The sequence below is a fragment of the Neltuma alba genome, unplaced genomic scaffold, assembly GCF_004799145.2.
Source record: "Neltuma alba isolate B1F8T4 unplaced genomic scaffold, ASM479914v2 tig00008170_pilon, whole genome shotgun sequence".
Lineage (NCBI taxonomy): Eukaryota > Viridiplantae > Streptophyta > Magnoliopsida > Fabales > Fabaceae > Neltuma > Neltuma alba.
Window position 1 is genome coordinate 40,903 of NW_021634962.1, and position 21,822 is coordinate 62,724.

At 30.7% G+C, this 21,822-nt stretch overlaps 2 protein-coding genes across 2 annotated transcripts; one reads left to right on the forward strand and one right to left on the reverse strand.

Moving 5' to 3' along the window:
- The first annotated feature begins 1,773 nt into the window (after positions 1–1,773).
- LOC114753802 (protein IQ-DOMAIN 14) lies at positions 1,774–3,682 on the forward strand. The gene is made up of 3 exons (XM_028942524.1): positions 1,774–2,391; positions 2,496–2,705; positions 2,779–3,682. Exons 1-3 carry the CDS (start codon positions 2,020–2,022, stop codon positions 3,496–3,498), a joined length of 1,302 nt encoding a protein of 433 aa, XP_028798357.1. The 5' UTR covers positions 1,774–2,019; the 3' UTR covers positions 3,499–3,682.
- A 12,573-nt stretch (positions 3,683–16,255) lies between these two features.
- LOC114753804 (probable pectinesterase 53) lies at positions 16,256–21,680 on the reverse strand. The gene is made up of 5 exons (XM_028942525.1): positions 21,307–21,680; positions 20,770–20,959; positions 20,473–20,679; positions 20,149–20,384; positions 16,256–16,567 (listed from the first exon to the last, which is right to left on the reverse strand). Exons 1-5 carry the CDS (start codon positions 21,669–21,671, stop codon positions 16,420–16,422), a joined length of 1,146 nt encoding a protein of 381 aa, XP_028798358.1. The 5' UTR covers positions 21,672–21,680; the 3' UTR covers positions 16,256–16,419.
- Between the last annotated feature and the right edge of the window lie 142 nt (positions 21,681–21,822).

The window sequence follows — 21,822 nt, forward strand, 5'->3', positions numbered from 1 at the left end:
ATTTACTCAGACCAAATCCTTATGGAACTATGAAGACCAAAAGTCAAAATTTGAAATTATGAGGAACAAAATTAAAATTTGATCAAACAGTAAGAATTAACGATGATATTAACATATAATTAATCAATTAAATTGTTCGTAACTTATAACTTCAATTATAAAAATGCATGATCATATGTGAGTCTTGGATAAAAGTGTCCTACATTAACAAGTTATACGTGTAACCTTCATAAGCAATATAATTTCTTATAAACTATATATATGTATAATAAGTTCCATATGGATGTTTTGTTTTAATATTCCTTTAATTATATTTTGTGATTATAAGTTGTATGGACATATCAACAATGCTTACTTTCTTATCCTTCGTTTTTTTTTTTTCCTCAATTCATTTACCATAAACTCGTAACAACGAATTTAAGTACATCATAATATCATGTGTTCTATTAACACATATATATATATATATATATTTATATATACACATGGTTTAAATTTAAAACGATATTTCAAAAGGATTCAATAATTTTATGAAAATGTTAATAGTACGGGAAATAGCCATTAGTATTCAATTTAAATTTTAAAATTGTGTAAAATATAACTTTTTATATTAATATGTTTATGAATTTATTTGCAGAATTTATGCATAACGCATATATATTCAAAATACCTGTACACACACACACATCAGGGTTTTAATATTTATTATACTCAATATGCTGGTGAAAATGACACATGGGGACCATTTTAGGATGGTAAGGGTACAGAATGACTCTCAAATTTTAAAATTGAAAATCAGGGATCAAGATAGTGACTTTTACTAGCTGAGAGATTAATGGTAGATTATTCAAATTCTTGTGCCATATATGTATTCCAAAAAAAATTTCTGAGTGAAAATGTATTCTTTTTTTTTAATTAAATTTTTTTTTCTTATAATGGTATCTGATAAAAAAAATCTGAAATACATGGAACATAATTTACAATTGACATGTGTAAAGTACATTTTGTTTCTAATTTCAGACTTCAAAGCAGTTTTTTTATTGGGAAAATTAAATTTTTTGGATTTCATAATTTTTACTCATTTTAAATTTAGTTTTGATTTGATTATAATTCACTTTCTAAACTTTCTTGATGCAATTTTTTAAAAATTTTAAATTAATGTAATTCTATTCCTGTAATTTTATATTTTTTGGCCCAGCCTATAATTCCACCATTTAAAGCTTTAGTTCCTGTAGTTTAGGAATTAAGTTTTAACTTATTCAAAATTATAAAAAGTGAGTTATAACAAGTCAAAATTCTATAATGAGTTAAAATTATAAAGATTAGAAGGTTAAATTTTTTTTTTTTAATTTTTTAACTCTGTGAGTTTCCAATTCCAAGGTGGGGTACTGGGGAAAACGTGGGGCTTCGCTTTCCTTGCTCTCACCTTTTTAACTTATTTATGTAGTTTTTCTTTCGAGGATTTGATTCTTCTCCTAAGGGTGCTTCGTCTGCATCCATGTCATTGTTTAATAATAACTTACTTTTTCGGTTTATTCCATGTATTGCATTTATTATTAAAAAACCCGGAAAACAAAAATAATTTAATAATAAATATTTTTAATTTTAATATTAAATATTACCCGTTTCAAATTTCCTCACCTAGTTGCTCTGCAACATGTTCCAACGCTAACATTTTGTCATGTAATGCAGATTTTCTCGAGGCATTCATACAGTTTTTCCCGTTCTTTCTTATTCTCACAATTCCATTTTCACCTTTGACACAGATTTTCTTTTCACATTCTTCCTCTCATCTTCTTCTTTCTCTTGTTTCTCATCTTTTGAGTGTTTCAAGAGGGTTCTCACTTTTTCTGTAACTACTCTCTGTTTCAACATTTTCTTCCAAAATGGAAAATACGCCAAATCTGTGACCTGGAAGTTGCAACAACCTCCACTTTTGTCTAGAAATCTCACTCACTGTTTCGGATTTTTGTTTTTGTTTTTAATCTTCTGCTTCGAGTTTCGTTCTCTTCTGGGCAAATGGGAAGAGCGACAAGATGGTTGAAGGGGTTGTTCGGCATGAAGAAAGACAGAGATAAGAAACAGAATTCAAACTCCGACTACAGTGGGAATTTGAAATCTGTGGCGGCGCCGTTGGCTGCACCACCCAATCTTTCACCTGCAGAGGCTGCTTGGCTTCAGTCATTCTACGGAGAAACAGAGGACCGGCAGAACAAACACGCCATTGCTGTGGCAGCTGCCACTGCAGCAGCAGCCGACGCCGCCGTCGCAGCCGCCCAGGCGGCAGTAGCCGTAGTGAGGCTGACCAGTCACGGCAGAACCACCATGGTCGGCCGTGGACACGAGAAATTTGCAGCCGTCAAGATTCAAACAGTATTCAGGGGATTCTTGGTAAGCGTCATCGAATCAACAGACAAACAGACCACACTTTCAAGTTCCGTACTTTCTGAATCCATTTTTTTTTAAAAATATTTTCTGATTTGAATTTGAATCAGGCAAGGAAGGCATTAAGAGCATTGAAAGGATTAGTGAAGATCCAAGCACTTGTGAGAGGATTTCTGGTCCGAAAGCAAGCAACGGCGACACTACACAGCATGCAAGCTCTGATAAGAGCTCAAGCCACAGTTCGATCTCATAAAGCTCGTCAAGTTATGAACAAAACCGACGAATCATACAAATGTGAACCTCAAGCTCGAAGATCCACGGTAAAGATCCCAACTTTCCAGAATCAAACTCTTCACTTAATTCAAATCTCTTAACCATTTACTTCATTTTTAGGAGAGATTCGATGAAAGTATGAGGTTATCTTCTTCCTTCGACGCTTCGATGAATAACAACACTAACAGTACTGATGGGAGTCCGACGCCGAAGATAGTGGAGATGGACACAGGCGGCTACCGGCCGAAGTCAAGGTCTCGCCGGAGCAACACATCAATGTCGGATTTTGGCGACGACCCATTGTTCCAAACAGTGTCTTCTCCGATCCCACTCCCACAAATTCGAACCCCAGCTCGGATATCAATGGCAGATCGGAGGGTTTCACCGGAGACGGAGTGGGGACTAACAGGGGAAGAATGTAAGTTCTCTACAGCACAGAGCACTCCACGTTTCACCAATACGTGTTCTTGTGGATCAGTCGCCGTCACACCCAAGAGTGTCTGTGCAGAAAGATTGGTCTGGCAATATGGAAACCACCCAAGTTACATGGCGAATACTCAGTCTTCGAAGGCGAAATTGAGGTCTCGGAGTGCTCCGAAGCAGCGGCCGGAATCCGGCGGAGGAGCAAAGAAGAGGCTTTCGTTGAATGAAATGATGGAGTCTAGGAGTAGTTTGAGTGGGGTTAGGATGCAGAGGAGTTGTTCAAAAGTTCAGGAAGCCATTAATTTCAAGAATGCTGTGATGGGAAAGATTGACAAATCTGGAGAGATTGGGAGAGATAGATCTGGAGAGATTGGGAGAGATAGTTACTACTTGCAGAGGAGGTGGTATGGCGATTGATTGTTTGATTCGCAATTTGCAGAAACAGACAAGACAGAGGTTGAAGATGACGAAACAGAATGATAAGGTTCAAGTTGGTGTACTTTGCTTTGATGATGAAAATTGAAAAGCTTGCTTATCAAATTATCATCTTTCTTTTTTCTTCATATTCTGTTATTGAAATGAAATGCAAGTGAATAATTTATTTATTCCTCCCACAAGTTGCTTCAATTTTAATCTTCGTTGGACTCTTTGAATCTTTGCAGTTGAGCTCGTTTTCCTATGAGAAAACTTCAATGATAATAAAATCCCAAGAGTAAGAGATCGTTTGTTTGCTGGAAAAGATAGAATGGAATTGATTAAAGAAGTAAAAATAAAAACAGAATGACTAAAAGGTGGAGGGAAAATAGATCAATAATGTTCATGAAGGGGAAGCGATCATTTAGCCCATAAGTTCATGAGTTATAATTCATAAGGTTTATGGAGCTTGTGATTATTCCCACATTTATAGTATTAGGTTTTCCATTGAAAGAATGATATGGAGAAAAATATGCAAGTAGCTTATCAAGTTAGAATAAAGATTTTATTTTTGTCTTAATTTTTTTGTGTTAGTATAATTTTTAGCTTTTGAAATTTACTTTCTTTTTACTTTGATTTTCTAAAATTTGAAAGCAATATTTTTAGTTTCTAAACCAGTGTTTTTATCCTTAAAATTTGAAATCACATTTAGCTTATAGGAACTAACATTTATACATGAAGTAAATTTCAAGAATAAAAATTTTGGATTCAAATCAAAATAAAATTCAATTTTAATGACTAAAAATTATATTAACTCTAATTTGTTTACCTCATTCCATTCTTATCCTTTACGGCAACTAAACATCCTTTAAGTAGAGGTCCATTGCATTTTTTAAAATCCGTTAACTTGATTTTTTTTATTACAAATAATTTAAATATTCATGCACGTAACATTAGATTTAAATTTGGGATTTCATACAAGTTAACTTGTTAATGCTATAGCTTAAATGCGGCTGAGGGCAATTTTTATGAATATATTGATGATTATGATGATCATAATGTGTTATGTGAGCCCTGCCTGAGAAAAAGCCTTTCAAGTTTCAATTAAGACTGCATCAAGTAAAGCACACAAGCTTACACATGTGCATGAGAATAGAAAGCACACTGTCTATGAATAAAAAATATTGCTGTTGATTTCTCAAACTTCAAGTTATACTATTTCTTTATAGATGATATAAAAAAAAAAAAAAACTTTTTCGATCTTAAATGGAAGATTCATTTACATTTAGGACCGAAGGAAGTATTGTTTATAGCTTTTAAAATTTGCCCCTTACCTATAAAGAAACCAATAAAGCTCAAACTATCACTACAACTAATGACTTGTTAACGACAAGTATAACAAATGAGAATATGTAATACTATGTCTGCTTTTTATTAGTCAACCAATTTAGGAAGATTAAGAAAGTTAGTAATTTGTAATAAATAGATACTCTTCCGGTCCTTAATATAAGGACTCAATTTTTGAGTTGGTTTTGATCCTAAATATAAGACTCATTTCTCATATTTATCGATTTTCTCTAAATTACCCATATGGATACTCCCTCAACTATAATCAAATAGAAGAGGAAGAGGAGGTATTAAAAAAGGCGATTATGGTGTTTTAAGAAAAATGTGTCACTTTTCTTATAATTAACTAACTTACCTAACTTGCTTAATCTAATTAAATTAATTAAATAGGTCTTATATTAAGGATCGGAAGAATATATTACTCCCTCCGTTCCTTATTATAAGAGACATTTGATGCTTATAGCATGTTCCTAAATATAAGAGACACTTAAAAGTTGTCTCTACTTTTTTGTGTTGATTTCCTATTTTACCCATATTTATTGTCTCCAACTCATACTCTCTCTCCTTCCCACTTCTCTTTCTTTTAAGAATTTACTATTGTTCTCTCTCATGCTCTCTCTCCTTATCAATGAGGGTATTTTTGGAAAAAAAATTATACTTTTTACACATTCATTGTTCTTAACTAATTTTAACTGTTTTTTTTATCAACGTAATTCGGTTATTCGTCTCTTATAATAAGGAACGGAGGGAGTATTTTTTTAAAAATATTTTTATTAATTATATTTGTTTTAGTAATGAAAAAGAGGAGAAGGGGGATTGTACTTAGTACAACACATAGTAATGACTTATTAATTGCTGCTTTGTTTCATTAAGAATAAAGTGTTAAAGTAACAAAAGAGTCTCAAATACTCTTCTTTTTCCAAGAGGTACACAAACATATTAAATTTTGCCCCTTTCTTTTTATTCATTCATTCATTTATTTTCACCCTTTGAGGGTAGCCACATGCTAAAGCTGGATTCTACCTTTAAGAGTAGGAACTTTTTTTCAACATACGTGCATCTTGTAAAGTGTTAGCCGACAAAGTGTTTTTACAAAGCTGTTTTCACTACCGAGGTTCAGGCAACGTCTTAGAATAGTTGGGGGAAAAAGGAAGAAGAAGAAAGCATCGTCTTAGAATATACCAAATGATGCATTCATATATTCAGAAAAATAAGAATGCACACAAAATCATTTTTATTTATCAAAGATATCAGATTAATTCATTTTATTAATCATATTTTTCTCTCAATTTTTTCAAAGACACTCATTAAAGATATACTCTTCTGGTTTTTAATATAAGATCTATTTAACTAATTTGATTAGATTAAGAAAGTTAGGTAAGTTAGTTAATTATAAGAAATGTGACAGTTTTTTCTAAAATACCATAATCATTTTTCTTAATACCCCATCTTTCTTTTCTACTTAATTATGGTCGAGGGAGTATCCATAAAGACAATTTAAAGAAAATTGATAAATATGATAAATAGGTCTTATATTTGAGATAAAACTAATTCAATAATTGAATTATATATTAAGGACTGGAGGAGTAAGATATTTTGGTGTGTGTGTATGTCCTTCTTATTTTCTATAAAGATCCCAACGTTTAATACATTACCTATAACTAGAAGATTAATGGTTCAAGTTTTTGGTTTCATCTGAATTAGTTTAGGGTCAAAACCTGCTTGTATACGTTGAGATGGTTTAAAGTTAAAAAAACAAGTTTAAAAGAGAGAGAAACGAAACTGGTTTAAAAGCCATTCAGAGAATGATTCCTTGTATGACAGGTAGCTTTCTTCCCACTTTTTGAATCGTGTACGTGATTATTTACTTATCATTGTTAGAAAAAAAAAAATTGAAGGGAAAAAAGTCTCATAGTAAAAGCTTTTTTTAGATAAATTTTTGTACACAAAAAGTATTAATATTTTATAAATTTTGTATTTATGAAATACCTATATTCTGATTTAGATTCCTTTCATCAATAAAATTTTGAATAAAGAAATGTTCCCTTATTTTCTCAAAAAAATGCAAACTTAAAAACAAAATTTATGTATTGTTTAAGAATTATTTTTTTATATTTATCATGAATTCAATTCTACATTATTTTAAACCTTATCGTAAAATCTGAAACTGAACTTGTATTTAAGAGAAAAATAAAAATTATACTCCTGCAATCCTTTTTATAGCTTAAATGTAAGAGATTTCTAAAATTTTAATGCCCTTATTTTTACTCTTAATTGATTATATGTCTTTGCATTTTTTTTAACCAAATATGTTTGTACTAATTATAACAGTTTCTCACTCATTTTCTTCTCCATCACTCTCTCTGTTAATAAGAGTGTATTTGGAAAAAAAAATAAAGCGTTTATTATATTTGGTCAATTTCAGTCGATTTTTTTTGGACCTTTCCCTCCTAATTTTTAATTAAAATTAGAAGCTAATGATTGGCATTTCATTTCACTTGATTGCGAGTGAATCTGAATCGTCTTTGACCCAAAAAAAGAAAGAATCTATTCGGCAAAAAAAAAAAAAGGAATCTTAAATGTCATTGGCTGAAATGCAATACGGCAACTTACATTGCCTGCCATCCTCAGAGTATTATTATAATCACGACCTCGCGTTTGAATTTTGAATCAGAGTTTTTAAAAAATTGTTTTATTAAAATAAAATAAAATTACTTGGTGATTCGTGTCCCTTGGACTTTTCAATAATTGTTCTTTTCTTATCCAAAAAAAATGTAATTGTTCTTCTGTTTCTAACAAACGGTACGTCTGTCATTGTATTGAATTCACAATACTAATAATAATTCAAAAAAGCACGGCAGATATAAATAGACGAATCAGAGTTGAATTTTTTTATTATGAAGTATCACATTAAGATTACCAGATTAAAATTTTTATAACTAAATCATACTAAATATTAATATTTCTAAAGAAAAAATTTTAATCACAAGTGATTAGTTTGAGCTGGTTATCATTCCCTAGTCTAGAACTTGTCATTGTTTACTCTTCATTTGTCAATTTAATTAAATCTCTTTCTTAGAACTTAATTATAATTCTCTCATTAAAAAACTTGACAGAATAAATTTTAAGAAACTTAATGTAAATATTGTCCTTAAAATTGCTCTCTCTTGCCATCTATAATTACTCTATCAAACTAAGGGATTGATTAAGAATTAATTTTTATTGTTCAATTAATAAGTTTTTATTTAATTGAAAAAACCACCCATCATTATTCTTTCTTATCTTTCATATCAAATCTTTTTTCCTACACTATCCATATTTATTAGGAGATTTTTATCTCTAACTACTAAATTTTAATGATTAAATGATAAGGTTGTTTTTCAAAAAGGGTCACGAATTCTCCATAAATCAATTACAAATAACCAATGTACATACTTTTTAAAAGAAATTTCTAAAATTAGTTAAAAGGATATTATATTTAGAATTAAAAAGTATGATTAGTGACATTCATACATTACAAACAGAGGTGGGAATCAGGGCCGACCCTTAAGGCTGGCAGGCTTAAAAGAGCCTACCCTCCAAGGTTGAAATTTCAAAAATACCCCAATTTGCTAGGTTCGGCTCTTAAGCTATAGGGCTTAGGATCAGCCTGCGGGCTTTTGACACGTTTAAAAAAATACTTTCTTTTTAATATTTCTCATATTTTTATTAAAAAAATAAAAATAAATCAATGAAATTGTTAATAAAAGACATAAATATGAATAAAATTAAGTCACAAATACAAAATATCATCATATATAAATATCCATCAACATCCAAGAACATCTAAAACATTCATTAACATGATAACAACATCCAAAAGTTTTATCTATAGTGCAATTGTGCAATAAATAAACACTATCATTAATCTTTTAAAACTTCATCATCACTATAATCAATTACTCTTCTTTATAAGTATTTTTTTTCGTAACAAAAATATCAAGTTTTTCTTTTTTATAGGAATTTAACTTTTAAATTTTGCAATCTAGTTATTATTTTAATTTAATGTGAGAAACATTGTTGTTGAAACTCATGAATTTTTAATTCAAATTATAGAATCACAAGTTATATAAGTATAAAAATACTCCATTATCAAATATATATAGTTTAAAAATATCAATGCATATAATATAAATCAAATTATTATTAAAGTCCAAATTAACCCATTTTAAAAAAATTTAATTGGATAAATTATTGTCTAAAACTAAATAAATCAAATCATTCTGTAAAATTTAATTTTAAAATGATAATAATAACTAAATATTTGAAATATTATTAATAATGTAAAAAATTAATAATATTAGAATTATATTAAAAAAATTTAAAAAGAAAAAAGAAATATAAAAGAACTTAAACAGACCAGCCCTTTTAAGCCATCGGCCCTCCAGAGCTTATTTTCCATTTGAGGAGAAAAATTTCAAGCCCGACCCTCATAACTTCAAAGCCTAAACGCACTCGTACAAAACACACTACTATTTTGATGCCAAACAGATATAAATAACTGGTATTATTTATAATTTAATACAAGCATATTAAATATTTCATATGTTTGTATGTTGTACCTTAAATTAATCCATTTTGGTTTTTTTTTAATGGTGGTTAAAATGTCAAGTTGTGAAATACTAAGGTTAATTTAGTGGTGCATTTTTTTTTCAAAGTTTTGAGCAAAAATTTAAAAATTTGAACTTCCTTGTCATTATTGTGCTATTTTATTTTTTTTTGGTTTCCAACATTATTGTGAGTATTAACAAAATAAAAAAAAATTTACATCCAAACTAAATAAATAAAAATATAAACAATGCCATAAGATATTAGATTAGGACGACTACAAAGTTCAAAACATCCAATATCATATCATATATAATAAGAGAATAAAAGGGAAATGGGCCTGATGTCTCCAAATTTCAGGCCCATATTTTTGGATTACTGGCTCATTTTAATTCTAGTACCAAGGCTAGAGGGCAATGAAAAATCTCATTTGCCTTGCATAAACATTGATACATAATATATTCGATCTTTAATATAAAACATAGTAAACTGATTTATAGAAATTAAAAAAATTAGTTAAATTAATTATTTGTAGTAAATAAATATTATCTTTCCTAAAATACCTTTATTAATATCATATTTTGAATTATTCATTGATAGTAACTTCTTAACATATGAAATTACTACGAAGATTACTTGTGAGCAAAATAGATAAATATTAGAGACAAAATGAATTGATATATACTACTTTTGGTTCTAATTATAAGACATCATTTATAATCTACAAACGAGGTCTTATAACTAACATCGAAACTAGTGCATGCTAAATTATATAAAATCTCTTTGAATTTAGTGTTAGAATCATGTAGAAATAACATTATATAAAATCTCTCTGAAACTTTACATTTTTTGAAGTTGGAATCGTGTATAATTTCAAACCGCGAATTTTGTGTCCCCTAATTTTTTCCCATATAACCGTGTCGAATGTTGAGTTATATGCAAATAAATATTCTAAATTTTAAGGTAATAAGGATGAATTTGAAAAGGGCTCATTAAGTACCCTATAAATAACTTATATTTAGGAATAATTTTTTTTATAAGTGACCTATAAATAGAAACACAGTAGTATTGATACTAAATATTTCTCTGGTCCTAAATATAAGACCCATTTTATAGTGTAATGCTACTATTTCAGTTATAAATATAAGACCTATTTTATAATATAAATTTAGGGTTAATATAATATTTGGTTCATTAAGTTTATCCTTATTTTGATTTGAGCCCATCAAGTTTTAAATTATAGGTTTTGGTTCCTTAAGAGATAAAATGATCGAGGTTTTTATTAGATTATAAAGACCAATGCTTTAAATAAAAAAAAAAACTTGAGGGACCAAAACTTATGGTTTGAAACTTGAAGAACTAAAATCAAAATAAAAATAAATTTAAAGGACTAAAGTTTGTACTCCTCTGATCCTTAATATAAGACCCATTTAACTAATTTGATTAGATTAAGGAAGTTAGGTATGTTAGTTAATTGTAATAAATATGACACGTTTTTCCTAAAACACCATAATCATCTTTCTCAATACCCCCTCTCCCTCTTCTACTTGATTATAGTTGAGGGAGTATCCATAGGGGTAATTTAGAGATTATTGATAAATATGAGAAATGTGTCTTATATTTAGGATCAAAACCAACTCAATAATTGGGTCCTATATTAAGGACCGGAGGAGTATTAATTCTTAAATTTATTTAAGAGTTTATAACTTTCTGCACCAATTGCATTAATTAATTTATTTAGATAATTATTTAAATTATGTGCCGACCAAAGTTGGAGAGAAGTAATATCACCTTCTGCGTCCAGTCTCTGGCTCTCTGCCCCCCTTCCTCCCTTTTGTAACAATCCATGCATGGAGTACACTATGTAAGCGCTGTTAAAGGACCTTTTTGCGCGAGCGGAGTTAAGTTTGGCTTTGGCATGCCATAATTTCAGTTGCTTTTTTTTTTTTTTAAATTTTTGATAGAATTATCTGATATACTATTTTTAGTCTTTAATATAAGAACTAGTTAGATATTTAATTTGGTCTTAAATATAAGATTTCAATCTATTTTGTTTTCAATATTTATTCATTTTATCTTCAAATAATCTTTATAGTGATTGTATATATTAAAAAATTATTACCAAGGGATAATTTAAACACACATAATTAATAAGAATAGTTGTAAATTCAACTTAGTTCTATATATAAGAACTCAATCTATTTTATTTACCATATTTATCTATTTTGTCCCCCACATAATTCATATAACTAAATTATACTAAATATTAATATTTCAAAAATTTAACGGATGACCATGTGTAATTAAAAAGGGATAATTACTATAAGGTCTAAAGAAAAAAATTTTAATTACCAAAAAATTTCAATAACAAGTGATAAGTTTGAGCTGGTTATCATTTTCTAGTCTAGAACTTGTCATTGTTTACTCTTCACTTGTCAATTGACTTTAAGGTAATTAAATCTCTTCCTTAAAACTTAATTATAATTCTCTCATTAAAAAACTTGACATAATAAATTTTAAGAAACTTAATGTAAATATTATCCTTAAAATTGCTCTCTCTCTCTCTCTCTGCCATCTAAAATTACTCTATCAAACTAAGGGATTGATTAAGAATTAATTTTTATTGTTCAATTAATAAGTTTTTATTTAATTGAAAAAACCACCCATCTTTCTTATCTCTCATATAAAATCTTTTTTCCTATACCACCCATATTTATTAGGAAATTTTTATCTCTAACTACTAAATTTTAATGATTAAATGATAAGGTTATTTTTCAAAAAGGGTCTCGAATTCTCCATAAATCAATTACAAATAACCAGTGTACATACTTTTTAAAAGAAATTTCTAAAATTAGTTAAATGGGTCTTATATTTTAGAATTAAAAAGTATGATTAGTGACATTCATACATTACACAACACACTACTACTCCTATTTCGATGCCAAACAGATATAAATAACTGGCATTATTTATAATTTAATACAAGCATATTAAATATTTCATATGTTTGTACGTTGTACCTTAAATTAATCCATTTTGGTTTTTTTTAATGTGCTATTTTATTTTTTGGTTTCCAACATTATTGTGAGTATTAACAAAATAAACAAAAATTTACATCCAAACTAAATAAATAAAAATATAAACAATGCCATAAGATATTAGGATGACTACAAAGTTCAAAACATCCAATATCATAACATATATAATAAGAGAATAAAAAGGAAATGGGCCTGATGTCTCCAAATTTGAGGCCCATATTTTTGGATTACTGGCTCATTTTAATTCTAGTACCAAGGCTAGGGGGCAATGAAAAATCTCATTTGCCTTGCATAAACATTGATATATAACAGGGAACATAACAGTAAAATACCCTCAAAATTACTAAATGATAAATTTGGATAGGTAAATTTTAAAATTTCAATTCAGGCCCCAGGTACTATTTTGGAGTTTTCAAATTTTGTAAAATGACACCATTATCTTTACTGTCGGTGACTACTTCCATATAGCTATTGACTACTTTATTTTAACTCTTGACTACTTTTGTTTTCAAAGTTCTAGTAACTATAGTTATTGACTACACATGAGTAGTAAATCGCATTATTAGAGTAGTCAGTAGTTTAACAAGAGTAGTCATCAAACTTTAAAGGTAAATGTAGTCAGTAGCTAAAAAAGAGTAGTCAGTAGCTAAGAAAGAGTAGTCACCGGAGCTCTGATGACCAGTCACCGAAGTTCCGGTAACATGTTATCAGAGTTTAAAAATAAATGTAGTCAATAGTTAAAATAGAATAGTCAATACATAAGAAAAAGTAGTCACCGGAGCTCCGGCGATAGATCACTTGAGCTCTGATGATCGGTTGCCGGAGCTCCGGTGGTTGGTTGTCGGTAGGGTTGCTAGCATCGGAGCTCCGACGGCCGGAATTGCTGAGGTGGTAGTATTTAAAAAAAAGTAAAAAAAAAAAATAGTAAAGGGCATTTATGTAATTTTACGGGATTTAAAAATTCCAAAAAAGTACTTGGGGTCTGAATTGAGATTTTGAAATTCAGATACCCTCATTTGTCATTTAGTAATTTTGAGGGTATTTTAGTGTCTTTTTCCCTATATAATATCTTCTATCATTAATATAAAACATAGTTAACTGATTTACGGAGATTAAAAAAATTAGTTAAATTAATTATTTGTAATAAATAAATATTGTCTTTCCTAAAATACCTTTATTAATATCATATTTTGAATTGATAGTAACTTCTTAACATATGCAATTACTACGCGGATTATTTGAGGGCAAAATAGATAAATATTGGAGACAAAATGAATTGATATATTATATTTAGAATCAAATTAAATGTTAAATTAGTTTTATATTAGGAATAAAGATAGTAATATACTACTTTCTATTCTAATTATAAGATCTCGTTTATAGTTTACAAACATGATCTTTTAACTAGGATCGGAGGTAGTGCATGCTAAATTATTTTTTGAAGTTGGAATCGTGTATAATTTCAAACCGCGAATTTTTTATCCCCTAATGGTTTCCCATATAACCGTGTCGACTGTTGAGTTTTATGCAAATAAATATTCTAAATTTTAAGTTAGTTGTATATATATAATAAACAAAACTAATAATATGAGAGTTATTTATATAAATGTAAAAATTTATAGAGATTCTTTTTTTGGGTAAAGTTTCAACGGTTTTAAAAAAAGTTCCTAAACTTTAAAGTCTACACACACTTTTTGTTTTCCATATTCCATTCGTGATATATAGTTTTTAAGTCCACTCGATGATTTAAGTAATTATGTGATAGTTGGGGATATTTGAAAACGGATTAAAGTGAAGCCCAAAGGTTTACAATGAGAGAATACCTAACACTCAGTTTTTATTTATAAGTCATTTATACTCTAAACTCGTAAATTAAAACATGTATTAAATTTATAATTTTTTCACCTGTGCCCTTATTAAAGAAAATGTATTAAAACTATGTTTTATATTCTTCTAACCTATTTATTTTATCTTCCTATACATTTATTAAGGTAATAAGGATAAATTTGAAAAAGGCTCATTAAGTACCCTATAAATGACTTATATTTAGGAATAATTTTTTATAAGTGACCTATAAATAGGAACAGAGTAGTATTGATACTAAATATTCCTCTGGTCCTAAATATAAGACCTATTTTGTAGTGTAATACAACTATTTCGGTCATAAATATAAAACTCATTTTGTAGTGTAAAATTTAGGGTTAATACTACCTTCGGTTATAATTATAAGAGTTAGTTGATTAATTTGAGAAGATTAAGAAAAGAAGTTGATTTAGTTATTTGTCATACATATGTGTTGTCTTTCCTAAAATATCCTTGTTAATCAAGTGTATTGGCTAGAACTACCATTCTTAGAAGGACTATTTTGAAAAAAATACCTAAATATTAAAGACAAAATAGCTTGTGGTCTTATATTTAGGATTAAAATAAAAGTCAAACAAGATCTTATATTAAGGATGGGAGGTAACATAATATTTGGTTTATCAAGTTTATCCTTATTTTGATTTTAGCCCATCAAGTTTCAAATTATAGGTTTTGGTTCCTTAAGAGGCAAAATGATCTAAGTTTTTATTAGATTATAGAGACTAATACTTTAAAAAAAAACTTGAGGGATCAAAATCTATAGTTTGAAACTTGAAGAACTAAAACCAAAATAAAAATAAATTTAAAGGATTAAAGTTTATATTAACTCTTAAATTTATTTAAAAGTTTATAACTTTCTGCACCAATTGCATTAATTAATTTATGTAGATAATTATTTAAATGATGTGCCAACCAAAGTTGGAGAGAAGTAATACCACCTGCTGCGTCCAGTCTCTGGCTCTCTGCCCCCCCGTCCACCCTTTTGCAACAATCCATGTATGAAGTACATTATGTAAGCGCTGTTAAAGGACCTTTTAGCGCGAGCGGAGTTAAGTTTGGCTTTGGCATGCCATAATTTCAGTTACTTTTTTTTTTTTTTAAATATTGATAGAATTATCTGATATACTACTTTTAGTCTTTAATACAAGAACTAGTTGGAGATTTAATTTGGTCTTAAATATAAAACCTTAATCTATTTTGTTTTAAATATTTATTCATTTTATTTTCAAATAATCTCTATAGTGATTGCGTATATTAAAAAATTATTACCAAGGAATAATTCAAACACACATAATTAATAAGAGTAGTTGTAGATTTAACTTGGTTCTATATATAAGAATCCAATCCATTTTATTTGCCATATTTATCTATTTTGCCCCCCACATAATTCATATAATGATTACACATGTTAAAAAGTTTAATTCCAAACACTAATTTATTATAAATAATTAATTTAACTAATTTTTTTATATTTGTAAATTAGTTATCCAGACAGGTAGTATTGTTGAATCAAGTTCAAGGATTATTCAGTTTAATGCTTGATAACTTGTCCCATTAAAAGTTGTCCTAAGGTGTACTCCTCTTGTCTTATTTATAAGGTAGAGAGAGAATATATTTTTTTATCCTGTTTATAAGGTACTTAAAGAATTTTTTTATATGAATGTACAATTTTACCTTCCGTATTGATTTTGTTTACATGAAGTATGTGTAATATATATTAAATAGGGCTAAAGTTGAAAAGTTGTTGAATTTTAAATAAGAGCCAATAAAATTTAAATTTTTTCTTAATTTGTGTAAAATATGTTGGAAGTAACTTATAAATAGAATTAGGAGAAAACCCTCGTTCTCCAATCAAAGAGATTTGGAGTTGCTAGCTAATTGATTCTTGACTAGGTAAGCATGAATTTTAGTGCTCTAATATCATGTAATCTTAAAATTTTCTTTTAATATTAAGAAAAAGAGAGTAAAAATAAATGTTTTGTGATGGGAACTTTGGAAATAACTATGGAAATACAAATATAAACTTTATACATCAAAATTTGAGAGAGCAAAGAAATGAAAAGGAAGAGGGAAAAACAGAAGTGAGAAACTATAATTTGGTCCACTCATCGCCATCAATGAAGCTAAGGGAAATAAAAGGCTCAGCTTCCTCATCGGTTAGTTCTTTACACCATGAGACTCTGCCTGCGAAGCTAGCTCCTTGTCCTGTGCACTTGTATTGCCCATAAAATACTGTCCTGTGGGCCCATTCAATCACATATTTAAGTCACCCTACATGCCCATGTGCTTATAAATAACATGGAAAATGACACTTTTTTTCACAAAAAAATTCTCAAAATTTGCAGATACCTAATCACTATGAAGTCTAACTGAGATTGAATTTTGTAACAAAATCACCTAAATGCCCTTAAATTCTTAATTTGGAAAAAACAAAATGACAACAACAGTTTAATAAGTAATAACTTTAATTTATCAAGTAACAGCAATTAGGATGATGTTAACTTTTTTTGATGAGATCTATTGTAGAATATCAATGGACGGAACAATTTATAAATAACAATTCCAACTTATCAAATGAAGACAACAACTATAGTAGTGACCACTAATTTTATTGAGGATAATTAAGTCATTTCACAAAAATTAATGGGAAAATTACACTCAGGTCCCATAGAGCACAATTAATATCAAAAAGGTCCCTCGAAATCACGAAATGATTCTGAAGTCCCCAGAGACCTGTGTGTAATTAATTCTAATTATGAAATTACCTACTTACCCCTGTTAATTTGAACCTATTTACAACCTCAACAGTGGTTGTTAACAACCCGAGAAGAGGTGGTTAACAACCTCAACAACGCCTCTGGCATTCCACAAAGTGAGTTGTCATGAGCACTGCCGAGGTTGTCAATCACGTTTTCTCAGGTTGTTAACAGCCACTGTTGAGATTGTAAATGAATTGCTGCAATAAAATTAGAACCTATTTACAACCTCAACAGTGGCTGTTAACAACCCGAGAAGAGGTGGTTAACAACCTCAACAACATCCCTAGCATTCCACAAAGTGAGTTGTCATGAGCACTGCCGAGGTTGTCAATCACGTCTTTTCGGGTTGTTAACAGCCACTGTTGAGATTGTAAACGAATTGCTGTAATAAAATTAAAAGGGGTAAATAGGTAATTTCACAATTAAAATTAATTACACACAGGTCCCTAGGGACTTCAGAATCATTTCGCGATTTCGAGGGACTTTTTTGATATTAATTGTGCTCTGTGAGACCTGAGTGTAATTTTTCCAAAATTAATTTCAAAATAATCCTTAAGAACTTCATATGAACTAAGCCATTTTAAAAGACCATTTTGAGATTATCATATTTTGATGATTCTTATACATCTTTCTCTCAATTTCAACATTAAGTATTTGGGGCTTGTGCTAATGGAATTCAACCCATAACCTGTCATCACTGAAGATGAAACTTTAGAGGTGTGTAAGATGACCAATGACTACTAAAAAAAAAAAATCATTTTCAATTGAGTTTTAGTGATTTCCAACTGGGATTTTATTATTTCTGAGTTGATCATTTCCAACTCATTGTCCTTTATTGCCACTATTCTACTTGCAAGGCCCTCAAGTGTCATTATGTTACTCTAAAAATAGGCTTAGTTATAATGGCACAAGGATTCTTTTGTCCTTGACAAGCATGACATTTTGCAGAGAAAGAGAACAACACATGATGCAGAGATGAGGTCTATTTTGTTAGATTGGACCCACCTATTCTTACATCATTCTTTCTCCACCCAACATTATGCTTTCCAAGCATAGAAGCCCATACCCGCATAACCTAAATAAATAAATGAAGTATGTACAACACATTACAAATAGAAGCCTAGAAATTAGCCAATTAGGTGGGTGCCTCGTGCCGTTTTCAGATCTCATTTCATTATATATATACCGGCGTGCTTCAATTCCCTGCCTTTTCTGTATGTAAGCCAAAACGAGCACACAGCTAGCTTGGTGCCTCTATATTAAAAAAAAAAACACACACACACACACACCACACTCTCTCTCTCTAAATAGTAAATATATATACCGTGCAACTAGAACTATTAATTTTTTTTAGCATTAATATAATTTTTAACATCTTAAGTTTGTTTTCATTTTGATTTTGATTCCTTAAATTTTAAATCATAAGTTTTGGTTCATTAAATTTTTTTCTATTTAAAACACTAGTCCCTGTAATTTAATAAAAGTTTAGATTATTTTGTCTTTTAAAAAAATAAAACTTAAAGTTTGAGAGACTAAAATCAAAATTCGTGTAAGTTAACTGTATTTTTTATTATACTCCTCTTGGATGCCTATTTAAAGCGGTACTAAAATGGGTACATTTCTTGACTCGGATTTGAATATCAATTCTCCGCATTGCCTGAAACTTGCACTAAATCCAACCCAAGTTAGTTTAGAGCTGCTAAATCTTCTATCCTTGAAAAGTTTGCATCTTTTTTAACGTACAAGTTGTGGGGTGGACAACAGGTAGATTTGCATCATCTGAGAGGTGTGTATTTGTGGCCTCACAATTTCTGTAACCAGCTGCGTACCTAATACACTCACGTTTTGTATGGTGACAATAGGTTTCTTCATTATTAAAAGAGAGAAAAGCTGGTATGGTTGATGATAGAGACCGATACACATGCTTGTCACTTGGTATTATTCTTGATAAAGCTTGCAAGTATGGGAAAAAGTCTCTGCTCCTAAATTCTCCACATCACTAACAATATGACAAAAAGAAAACTTGTATCTATCCATCTAGCTACCTATCTATCTATCTCATATTGCTTCTGCAACATAAGATTATACTAAAGTCACCGCCCCATTGTCCCCACTAGTCCTAAAAGAGAACTTACAAGTTCAAACAATTAACACCACCAAAACAGAGTACTCTGCTTCTGAAGTCGTTTTCTGTGCAATTCTAGCTAAGGCTCTTTATGGTTTAGGTTTAAGAAGGTGGAGACTGTGTTAATAATGTGATGACACTTTAAGGCAAAACTATACATAACTTTCCTAAACATTATGTCATGTGCAGATAATCTCATTAAACTTTGGAATTTTGCAATGAATCTCCATAAATTCTAACATTTATGCAGATAGCCCCCTTACTAATATTTTGTTCATTACTTTTCTGAACATATATCAGAGTTTAGGAGCTTACATGTAGATAACTCAAAGCTTTGAGGGGGTTGGGAGAAAAAATAGGGACCAGAGAAGATTAGGAGGAAAACTGGCAAATGTAACAATTTACTATTTTGTTCTCGTCCGAAACCTAGGGTGTGGAACTAAGAATATATGCAGAGCCTACATGGGAGAGGAAATCCAACCACCAATAACTGTTCTCTTGATCCAATGGTCTCTAAAACCGTGGAATGTAAATAATTGGATCTCTCAAATCAATGTTGGCCGTGGATCCCATTATGAAGGCAATGCAGAGAAACGAAACCAAGTCAGAAAGATGAACATAGAGATGAGATAGCCATGGGACAAGTTATCTCCATGTCCTAAGGTCCTGACCCTAAAACCTAGAGAACCTTACACATTAAACTCCGGTTTTGAATAGCTTATAAGCAGCTTTTCAATCGTAAAGTATCTGAGAAGAGTTTTGTTTTAGTTTACATAAAACGTTCTTATAAGTACTTAAATAAGCTAATCCAAATAAGCACTAAACCAGACACGTTAGTATAGAGTAGAAGGTAGAATTGAATGTGGGGTTTTCTTTTTCTTACAGAAAAGAGTTTAAAGATGAATGAAGAGAGAAAGAGAATGAAGTTACGTACATTTCTCGGTTGGGGTCGCCCCAGTTATACCAGCCCTTGGGAAGGATGATGTTGTCCATGTAAGTATAAGCAAAAACCACACGAGAAAATGGACCCCAAGCCCTTCCAAGGTACAGTGCTCCTGAACCTGTGACTTTACAGTGCACAAATGAGAACCCTGTGTCCTCCAACATGCTGCTTCTTCCTTGTGCTGTTAAGGCCCCTATCTTCTGTGCTATCGCATGCACGTGACATCCCTGCACTCTCACGTGACATCCCTTCTTCAAATTCAATCCCCACACAACAGAACAGAAACAACCATATGATTTATGAATTATCTCTAACCTCAAACAGAGACAGGGCGTTCCCAAATATGAAATCCACAGAGCCTTCAATGTAACAGTCCTTGTAATAATGTCTACCCTCATGGTCATATAATGTGTCCTGTGCTCCTAGGATTTTGCATCCGTAGAATGATGCTGTGTCTGCTGATACCCTTAATGCCACGGCTTGCTTCCCTACTGCTCCTGGTGCTGGAACTGGGGTTGTGTTCTGCAATATTCTCAATCAGAATCTTAAATTAACAACAGATATATAGAAACATCATGTGTGTTTGTTTGGTTTTAAATCTATTTTACTTACTTTGAATGTTATGTTCTTGGCGATGAAATAAGGTGAGTTCACTCCAAATGTTGCAGAACCATATGTTCCTAATGGCTGTCCTCTGGGACCTGGTGTTTGAGCTGTGTCACCCCATTGAACTATGGTGCTATCTGCTCCTGCTCCTTCTATGGTTATGAAGGATTTCATGGGAGGGATGTACACTTTCTCACTGAAAAAGAAGAAGAAAATCACAGAAAATTTAATTCAACCCAATGCACAACATGAGACATTGACAGAACAAGAAGAAAAGACAGCATTCCTTGGTCAAACACCAATCTCATAGCATTCCAATTTGAAGGAAAAAACACAAGAACAAACAAAAGTTACTGCTAAACTGTCTTTTATCACTGTTTAACAATGAAAAAAACTGAGAATAGGGACAAATGTACCAGAATCCATGTCTTCCAGGAACAACAGATTACGTTGTCCAAAGCAGGGAAGGGAAAAAAGGAACAGAAAAATGGCAGGAAGTAAGTAAGATTCATTTTGAAACATAGCAGAAGTAATTGTACTCACGTGTAAACACCTGCATGAACCTTAATTACCACTCTCACGAGATTGATGCCAGGAAGAGAATCAATGGCTTCTTGAATAGTTGCAAAATCTGCTACGGCAGGATTCTTGGAGACGTGAAGTGTGTAAGAAGGAAAAAGCTTGTTTTTTGCAGTCTTAAAGACAGAATGCTTGAGGCTACCAACAAAGTTAACCCATTTCATGAATTGCTGCTCTGAATTCTGGACTTGGGTCCTGTTGATGGATAACCCAAGGCCCGGAAAACGGCGGCCGGGTCTAAGTCCCTTGGTATGGCACAATGTTGCAGAAGGATTCTGCAGAAGGAAAAGAAGAACAAGAAGAAAGCAAATACATTGAAAATTCAACATTCTGAGACAGAATGTGGCTTTGGAATTTCAAAAGTGTTGTTGGGGAATGGCTTATGGCTCTGTATGTGGGGTTTATACAAGTTTAGTTCATTCTTGTGCTGTGTTTTGGTGTGAAAGTGGAGGTAAAGTGCAAGAGAAAGAGGTGTCACGG

Excerpts from the sequence above, each read along its gene's own strand:
- LOC114753802 (XM_028942524.1), top strand. The coding sequence starts at position 2,020 with ATGGGAAGAGCGACAAGATGGTTGAAGGGGTTGTTCGGCATGAAGAAA. Across the intron at positions 2,392-2,495 it reads CAGTATTCAGGGGATTCTTG|GCAAGGAAGGCATTAAGAGC; the intron begins GTAAGCGTCATC and ends AATTTGAATCAG. Across the intron at positions 2,706-2,778 it reads CTCAAGCTCGAAGATCCACG|GAGAGATTCGATGAAAGTAT; the intron begins GTAAAGATCCCA and ends CTTCATTTTTAG.
- LOC114753804 (XM_028942525.1), bottom strand. The coding sequence starts at position 21,671 with ATGTTGAATTTTCAATGTATTTGCTTTCTTCTTGTTCTTCTTTTCCTT. Across the intron at positions 20,680-20,769 it reads CCAAGAACATAACATTCAAA|AACACAACCCCAGTTCCAGC; the intron begins GTAAGTAAAATA and ends AGAATATTGCAG. Across the intron at positions 20,385-20,472 it reads ACGCCCTGTCTCTGTTTGAG|GGATGTCACGTGCATGCGAT; the intron begins GTTAGAGATAAT and ends GTGAGAGTGCAG.